At 44.1% G+C, this 9,360-nt stretch overlaps 1 protein-coding gene across 1 annotated transcript in view; it reads left to right on the top strand.

Annotated features, from left to right (window-relative positions):
• The window catches only part of DBR1 (debranching RNA lariats 1), a 9,136-nt gene extending 2,186 nt beyond the window's left edge, over positions 1 to 6,950 (top strand). Inside the window, exons 3-9 of the mRNA XM_008630052.1 lie at positions 2 to 85; positions 187 to 267; positions 1,243 to 1,328; positions 1,721 to 1,945; positions 2,782 to 2,862; positions 5,014 to 5,159; positions 5,660 to 6,950. Of these exons, the coding sequence (XP_008628274.1) occupies positions 2 to 85; positions 187 to 267; positions 1,243 to 1,328; positions 1,721 to 1,945; positions 2,782 to 2,862; positions 5,014 to 5,159; positions 5,660 to 6,335 (1,379 nt within the window). The 3' untranslated portion in view covers positions 6,336 to 6,950. The remainder of the gene's footprint in view (position 1; positions 86 to 186; positions 268 to 1,242; positions 1,329 to 1,720; positions 1,946 to 2,781; positions 2,863 to 5,013; positions 5,160 to 5,659) is intronic.
• Positions 6,951 to 9,360: the final 2,410 nt, after the last annotated feature.

Below are 9,360 nucleotides of genomic sequence, written 5' to 3'. Positions count from 1 at the left end.
TCACGCGGCGGCAACCAGGAGGCTTCTAACCCCCGGCAGGAGCTGCCCTACGGCGGGTGGGTCGCGCCCAACATCTACTACCTCGGTAAGGCCCCTCCGCTCCAGTCCCGGTCCCCCGGCGATTCCCCCCACAGCCCCTGCCCTGCCCGGCCTCTCCGTGACCTCCTTCCTTCCCGTGTCCCGCAGGTTACGCGGGCGTGGTGCGGTTCCGCGGCGTGAGGATCGGCGGCATCTCGGGCATCTTCAAGTCTCACGACTACCGGAAAGGTACCGGGGCAGCGGGACCGGGAGAGCAGGGCCGCGCCATGGGGGGAGGGACTGGCTGTGCTCAGCCCCGTACCGTCTCCTAGCCTGGAAACCACCCTTGGTTAAATCCACGGATTTTTCTGGAGTTGGTAGATGAGTCAGTAGCTGCCCGGCGACCGCAGCATTCCAAGGTGCCTTTGGAGCGTTCTTGGAACAGTGTTGATTTTTCAGCGTGCAGTGCAACACTGTTAGGTGTTCCTTGGGTGAAACTGTTTATAACTGTGACATTATATAAGTGTATTATCCTGCCCTGAGGTTTAGGATCAGTACATCTGGTTCCTCCTGGTTATGTGGGTGTGTATTCGAGAGTTCTTCCTGGGAAGGGTGGCAAAAATCTTGTCACAGATGATGCCCCATGTCAGTGAGTAGAAGATAGTTTATTCTTTCTGATCTCAGCACTTGAAAGAGTGGTCCTTGTGGTTACTGTACTGTGCTGTCTTTACTAGCAAACAGCTTCAGAGAAGCTTTGCAGGTGGCTTTCAAGCTGCAAAGTACTGAACCAATTTCCTAGAACACTTGATTCTGTCTAATGCCTGTCGATGCTAATTAAATTTGCTGTCATCAAGAGGACACTCTGTATGTCTGAATATTGCATGAGGGATATGAGATGAGACTCTTTTGGCAAGAACTAAAAAAGCAATATTTCTGTAATTCTGTAGAGTATGTAGGAGCTATGCTTGGCATTTGTGTTTTTTGTCCCAAGGCAAAGTTGGAAACTTTTGTCAGGGTACATGTTGGTGCTTCCGGAGCCTGTGGTGCCTGTGGGCAGTGACAGGGATATTTAGGCTGCTGCTGAACCTGTTAAGCTGTAGTTTCATGCAGGGTGGCAGCACTCTGAACAATCACAAAAAATCACAGCCTTGTGTGACCCCAAAAAGCTGCTGTGTTGGAGGGAACTAGCGATTCAGGCAACTATTCTTGTTTTCAACATTTCAGGCCACTTTGAGTGCCCACCATACAACCAGCAGACCATCAGAAGTGCTTACCATGTGAGGAATATCGAAGTCTTCAAACTCAAACAGGTCAGTGAGAAGTCTATTTTTTGAAATAAGGGTAATTTCATTAATTTAGAAGTAGGAAGTTAAAGCTACTCTGATCAAGTATGCTGGATGTTGAACCAAAACATGCTTTAACACATTGATCAGACATCTGAAGGATGTGTCCTTTGAGGAGGAATATTGTGCTTAGCCATCATCCCTTTTAAACAAAGCTTCTAAAAATTTCATGAGGAAGAAGATGCCTTTGTGGGCAGAGGACTTGCTCTCTAGCTATGATTTCCTCTGAGTGCCTGGCTTATAGTGATGATATGAACTCTTTTATAAGGCAATATAAAACACAGCTGGCTGCCCCAAGTAATTTCTAAACTCCTTTGTCAATATGTTGTATTTATGGCATGTGCTTTTTGGCCTGACAGCTAAAGCGTCCCATCGATATATTTATGTCACATGACTGGCCAAGGAGCATCTATCACTATGGCAACAAGAAACAGCTCCTCAAAATGAAATCCTTCTTCCGTCAAGAAGTGGAGAGCAACACGTTGGGAAGCCCTGCTGCTTCAGAGCTTCTGCAACACCTGAAACCCACCTACTGGTTCTCAGCACATCTCCACGTTAAATTTGCAGCTTTCATGCAACACGAGGTAAAGGGGGATAGAAAATTAAGAATGTGTGTGTCCCAGGCACACTTTAGAATTCTAGTGCAGGTAATCGTGTCCAGAAAAGCAATTTTGTGGTTTTTGTTCTTAAAACGCAGCTTAAGCCATGAAAGTAAAGTGGTGTTAGGACTACTATTTTATGTAAGTTAAAGAGATGTTATAAATGAGGGGTGTAACTCCCTAATCTTCTTCAGGAAGAGCATGCAATAGCTAAAGTTATTGTTCTTGAAACTTGTTAATTTAACTGTATAGAAAAGCACTCTCCTGCTCTGTTGGTAAAGGAGATAACTTCAAAATAGGTGATAAAAAGGAGATAACTTCAAAATAGGTGATAAAGGAGTGTCTGAAGAGGGTGGTTACCTGGGAGTGGGAGGATCCCTGTAGTACACCTTTGCAGGTCTGGTAGCCTGGGGTTAAGCCAAAAACCAGCCTGTAGTTGAAATAATTATTCCTGAGGGAGGTGCCAGTGTTGTTCCTATTTGCAAATTATTTAGCTGTAAAAATGTAACTCCAGACCTTGTAGGCTCAACAAGTCTGTTTCCAATTAAGCTACAGTTTTTCTTTTTGTGCCAAGGCTGGATGTGCTCAGATGCCCTGGTTAGTGCTGAAATGTAGCTCTTGCTTTATCTTGCTATCATCTGCATCCTGCTTCCTGTTAGACTACCAGTGAAGTCTGTGCTTCTCTTTGTCCCTGCTAATTTTCTATTTCAGGAAGTATTTTTCTGTAGAAATCACACCTTTAAACCTGTCTATAAGCTTGTTTAGAATGGTCAAATTCCACAGAAGTGCTAACGACTGTGTTAACACCATTTGCTTCCTAGACAAACTCCAAAGACGAGTTACCAAAAGCAACCAAGTTTCTGGCTCTGGATAAATGCCTGCCACACAGAGACTTCCTGCAGGTGATGAACATGTGTAGAGGATTTTCACCTTAAGTATTTCGTTTGTCTGAACTGCTAATGATGTTCTTAGATATAAGATGAAGAATAGTGCTGATAAGTGGAGGAATTTTAAAGAAACTAGGAATGCTGGGTTTGTGGAATGGTCTTTATAGGATTTTGTCCTGAACTAAGCAGATGGTGTTGTGTAGGTGCTGTGTTTCCTTAATCCTACCATTTCCATCCATGTTAGAACAAGTACCTGACTTCAATGGATGAGTCTGAAATAGTTTGTTGTGAGAGTGAGCTGCTGATAGCGTGTTCTACAAATGCACTCAAGTGTTTTACTAGTCTTAGAGTAGCTTTTATTTATCATCCCAAAGGGAAAGCGGTTCATTGTCTGTCCTTTGGATCCATTTGCCCTAGTAACTTCCTTTGAAGATGGTAGAGATTATGAGGATGGGCTTTATCTATGCAAGGGGACATGAATGCTAGTCCACACTTAAAATCCTGTAGCAAAACTGATCAGGATTAGTACTACCTCCAGCAGCATGGAGGGTTTAATTAGTTTGTGGAGTATTTAAAGTTAGAGCCTGACTACGGGTTTGGCTAACCCAGATGGTTTGATTTGGTTAATGTCACTGAAGACCAAGTGATCTGAATTTCAATTTATCATGAAAGAGTTTAAAAACATTTCCTGTTAATTCATTGCTGTGTTAAGAGTGGGTGTTCATACAGCAGATTGACTGTTCCTGTCAATTCTTGGGGTGTATCCACTTAGAAGTGTCTCGGTTTGAAAGACAGGTGTCTGCCAAGGAAGGTGGAAACCTCCCTTGGAAAGGAAAATATGACCCCCTTCCCTCCGAATTATTATAACTTTGAAATTAAGGGGCTTTCAGGCAATGATATGGAAAAAGAAATAACAGCTCTTTATGAATATACATACACATATATATATATAAACCAAGCCAGCCCAACACCACGGGCAGCCCCAGCGCGCAGCAGCGGACCATGACTCCAGCAGGGGGCGCAGTGACATGAGCTCAGCTGCCTCACGCCACGTGGTAATGGTGACTCAGCTGATACGGGAGAAAGAGAGGGTGGCTCTCTTTGCAAACTCATGGGGAGCAGCAGGTCTTAGTGCCAGGTGGTTAAATAGACTGTAGCAGGAACCTTGGAGCGGTGGCTGGAACAGCAGGGCTGGGCACACCTGGGGTGGCAAACAAAGTGTAGTAGAAACTCCAGGGCCATGCCAGGAGCCGCGGGGTGTCAGGTTAAAGTGTAGGGGAAAAAAAAAACCCCGAAGCAGCAGCAGAAAACAGTGGGGTTGTGCAGTGGCAGCCAGGCTCCCACAAGCAGCTGAGAGACACTCCCTGGGAGAGGAGGAGGGGTTTGGGGTCCTGGGTTTTCCCCTGAGGCACCTGAGTAGATGGTGAGGGTCCTTCCCAGTGGGATCGGGTGTTGAAAAGGTCCCAGTTCAGTGGTCACTCATGAACAAAGACTCACCCATGGCAAGGAGAAGCAGTGAAGGACAGAACTCCCCGGTGGCAGCGAATTCTCCCCGCAGCAGCACCCTGGCACCACGACCGACCATCTCACCTCTGATCCTGAGAGCAAGCGAGGCCCAAGCCCATCCCCTCACTCCCAGCCAAAAGCTCACAGTATCTCTGCCTTTCCCAAGAGAAAACCCCCCAGCTAAGAGATGTAGTGAACTGCACCTCCTACTCCATCCTGGCCACATCTTTTGTCTCTCTTAACTATCTGTCGTTTCAGTTTCTTAGTCAACAAATGGGAGAAAAATTCCCTAAGAGAAAAAAAAAAAAGGAAAAAATACTAACCTCCAACAGAAGTCAGCATGAATTTAGGAGCAGGCAAATTCTATTTCTAAGTTGCATCACTGTCCAGTTGCTGGCAGTAGCGAGGAGAGTGTGTTTTGCTTTTTAATTGCTGTTAGCTAAGATTCAGAAATGCCTTTTTTACTGTTGCTGATTGTCCTTTGTTAGCGCCATATGGGGGACTGGCTTGAGAGGACTTGTTTGGTTGAGACCACTATCTCAGTGTAGTTTAAACTTCATTAAAACTCTGTACAGTGAAAGTAACACTTGAAACTTTAATCAGATTCTGGTGTCAAGAGTAATATCTCACTTCATCTGTTTTCTGTGTGTTTGTAAGTAGATAATAGATGTGGAGCATGATCCCAATGCAGGCGACTCACTGGAGTATGATGCGGAATGGATTGCAGTCCTCAAGGCCACCAACAGTCTTGTTAATGTGACCCAGAGCTCCTGGAATATGCCTGAAAAGAATGGCCTCCATGCCAAGTAAGTTGTCTGCAAAATACAGATGAAAGTGTGCTTTGTTTATTTGTTTTTCTGGACTGGAAGTAAAGTTATGTTGGAGTTGTGTTTCTGTTCTGCAGCCTGTAATGCCTGTAGGACTTGCTAAATGCCTTGGAAAGAAAAGGGGATGTTGACAAAAGATATACTCTGAAGCATACAACTTCTTTACTGCTCTACCTGGGCAGTTAGTTTTGTTTTGCAAACTTAGATACCAGCATTTGAGGGACAGAAACTACAGCATGAGGCTGAAAATCAGGCTAGGTTATGGGTGTGGGTTGACATAGTACACAAATCTTTGGTGGGGAGAAGTGTGTCTCAGTACTGACCAAAAGAAGATTAAAACCTTCCTGAAAAAGCATTTGAGGTAAAGTGTCTGTTGTAGGATGAATTTATAGTCCATCTTTGAAGGTTGCACTCTGCAGTGGGAACAGGCAGTACCTTTTGACTTGCTGCACTTGTTTAAACTTTATGCACTTGTTTAGGTGGGACTACAGTGTGACAGAAGAAGCCATTAAAGAGGTGTTAGAAGAGCTGAACAATGACCTCAAAATTCCTTGCAACTTCACATTGACAGCTGCTTGTTATGATCCCAGCAAGCCCCAAAAAAACATGGAGCCAGTTCATACCATCAATCCACAGACCACTGAGTTCTGTGCCCAGTTTGGCCTCACTGACATCAATGACAGGATCCAGCAGGCTAAAGAAGAGAGCTCAGGACGAGGTGAATGTGAAGAGGAGGAGGAGGAGGAGATGGACAGTACTGGGTCAGCAGAGGAACCCAGTGAATACAATACAGATAATTCTGGCCTCTCATCCTTTAATCCAGATGAAATAATGCTGGATGACGAAGGTGGCGATGAAGACTTGAGTACATGTTCTGTAGATCCCTCCCCTGATCACCCTCCTGAGTTCTCTACCAGCTTCTCCGACATCCGGATCATGCCAGACTCCATGGCAGTGTCATCTGACGATGCCATGGACTCCAACAACGAGGAACTGGAGAAGTCTGGTGGGAGCAAGCAGGTGGAGGAAAAGAGCTCCACGGAGAGATCGTTAAAGCGAATTGGTGGTGATGAAAATGGGAACAGTGGTGTTAAAAAAATCAAGAGAAGGAACCAAGCTATCTATGCTGCAGAGGATGAAGATAAAACAGATTAATGCTTCACAAGGTGTATAACTAAGTTCTCTCTCAGCCTTTTTGTGGGAAGGTGGTGAGAACTGTAGTGGACTACTCATGCTTTTAATGTTATGTGATCTTAGTCATGTTACTTTCCTAAGCTCAGAGGCTGGATGTACTTCTCACAGGGAAGGTGATTTATCCAGAACAGGTATCAAAGAAAGAAGCTGAGACTTTTCCAACAAAGTACTTTGTTAAAGGATGTAAAGCTCATATATCCTTGATTTTGCTTCAGTTCTTGGTGTATGGTGTATACCCCATATCTTCAGCTGAACAAGACTCACCATGCTTGTTTAACAAGAACTCTTAAACTCTTAGCCTGAGTCCATGTGAGAAGATGTCTGATTTACAAGACTGAATGATTTTATTTTATTGCTTTTGTCTTGTTTTATACTGAACTGTTAATACAAAGTAGCATATGCAATAACTTTATGTATGAAATTTGAAAATAGGATTACCATGACAACAAAACAGCAATAGAAGAATGAAGATTTTTGTTTCTGGTGATAGTGCCACAGAAAAACTTCGTGGTCATAAACAGAACAATGTGTATTGTCCAGAATTGGCTTTTAATTACAGTTTTGATAGCAAACCAAGTCTCTTGATTTGGAGGATGATGGTTTTATGGGGACAGTGGAAGAGTACATCTCTGTTTTTAAAAACTCATTTCTGTTCTGTTTCTTAAAACTTGAGAACAATGTCTTAAAATGGATGTAGTTAGGAAGGACAGCTTCCTAAATGCAGACATCACCACTGTCTCAACTCTAATTAGGGCTGTGTTGTGTGTTCATACAAGGCAGTGGGTGTTTATAAGTTGCCTGAGACAGTAACACCTCCCACTATCATTAGCCTCACTTCTCAAGGGATTTGGAATCTTCCAAAGCACCTTTGTAATCTTCATCTGAGGGAGAGCAGGAGCAGCCAGAATAGAGACCCTCTAGGAAGTTTTCTTTTATTATTTTGCCCTGAATTATTAGCAAATGGCACTCCTTTGGCCTAAGATGCCATGGGGATAAAACTGAGCGAATTCATGAAAATGACAATGTTTTCAAGCATATGTCATTAGAGTCATTAGCCTTCCTGACAGATGGAATTCTTAGATGGAATTCCTCATGGCCGTGCTGCCCCAAGAGCAGAAGTAGCTCCTGTGCTTTTCCTCCTCCAAGGCACTGGCAGTGTGGAGGAGAAAGCATCCTGACAGGAACAGGGAACTGGACAGGGAGCAGTGAGTGAAATGCATCAGTGAGTGTGAGTTGTGTATCAAGGGTCGGGAATTCTGTCTGAATCGCTTCCATGGTCTGGGGTTCCTTGCTTCCTCCCCTCTCAAGCAGTTTACTACAAAAAGTAAATATACTAAGTATTCAAGGGCTAGAAAAGGGCGTAATTAGTGCTCTCAACAGTTCAATTAACAGCTCATGTGTCAGAACAGCTGCCGAAAGAGCTGAGGTGTGTGGAGAAACTGGGAGTAATCCGGGTGTGACACTCAGGGTATGTAAAGCAGCTGAGAACTGTCGACGGTAGAGTTATTGAAGCAGATGAGTCTCTTTAAAAGGGTCCTGGGTCTGCAGTGGTAAAATCTTAATCATGTCTCATGATCTGAACACTATAATGGAAATAAAGTATTTTAAGTGTAAATTGTGTTATGGACTTTGAAAAGCCTGCCAATGAACCTGAGCGTGGATGGCATTGAGCTCTCAGGGTCTCTGCACTGGAATAGGAGATGTGTCTTGTATGTAAAAGACTTTTCAGTCTGAGTCCTTATGTTTTTAAAACAAACTGTTCTGTCGTGTGTTGTCCTATGCCTCCCCCCCTTCTGACAAATGTGTTTCTAGAAGGCAGGAGACTTGGACAAGATACAATATTGATTTTTGAACCTTTTAACGATTTTTTTTTAATAAAGTATTTCAGCGTCCATTGAGCAGAGTGCAGCTGGTAAATACAGTGAACATAAATGTATTTTGCGTGTGAATCATGTCTGACCTCTAGAATTGCCGTGCCCTTTCTTGCAGTTGTTCACACCCTCTTTGCAGTTTGCAGTGTCCTTCCCTGCCTTGCTCTCATCCATAATGGATTTTCCCTGTCGGCAAGATTCTCTGCTGCAAGGAGGATTCAATAGAAGCTCTGAGCTTCTCCAGTAAAGGCCAGGTAGTTCAAAAAGTATGGAAAACTCTAGGGAACACTGACAAATTTAAATTGGCTTTTAAGACCCAGAGTCTCCAGGCCTCTTTAAAAAGAAGATTTAGAGTCTCTTTGAAAACTTTTGAAATTTTGATGAGAAACCTCTGGAAAACGTTTCTCTGTACAACCCTTGTACTGCAGTTTTTTCAGTGTGTGTACTCAGTCTAAAACTCTTTTTGCTTTTACTGGTGCTTGAGAAGTGTTCACCTGTTCCATCCCAGGCCAGCACACAGGTATTTTCACAGCATGTCATCGGTCTGCTCAGAGAAAACAGCAAAGAGCTATAGCCTTGTTCCATAATGGAGGATTTTTAAAATAAAGCTATCAAAGTCACCTTGTGACTGCATCCTAAGGTATGCTTATTGTGCTCCTGTTATCCTGTGCAGTCTCTAGCAGCTGCCAAGCCTCTGTTTTACTGGGAAGAGCAAAGGTTGAGATGTGTGAACCGGAGGTGTGACGTTTCTGCTATTTTTTTGTGGTTTTACCATCCTCCTCCCATTTAGTTCTGACTTCAAGGTGGGTACAGTCAGTGTCCCCATGCCTCAGGCTCTGTAATAGTGGGGCTAATAAAAAAATAGCAGATCTTATAGAACCTGTCGCATATCTTAGTGAAGTCCTGGGTTCTTTGGGGTGTTCTGTGAAAAATTCAAAACCAAACAAATTAATGCTGGCAACTAAAGCAATGACAAAATCAAGGTAGCCAAATCGTTTGTGTGAGTGAGGCTGAGGGGAAAGGGCGGGCTCGGGCTCGGCTCCTCTCGGCCCCGCTCGGGCTCGTTTCGGTTCGGGCTCGGACAAAGACTCGGCAGGCTCTGGCTCGTGCCCGGC

Source organism: Corvus brachyrhynchos, unplaced genomic scaffold (assembly GCF_000691975.1).
Source record: "Corvus brachyrhynchos isolate BGI_N302 unplaced genomic scaffold, ASM69197v1 scaffold63, whole genome shotgun sequence".
NCBI lineage: Eukaryota > Metazoa > Chordata > Aves > Passeriformes > Corvidae > Corvus > Corvus brachyrhynchos.
The sequence above is the reverse complement of the archived record's forward strand: the minus strand, read 5'-3'. Positions and strand labels throughout refer to the sequence as shown.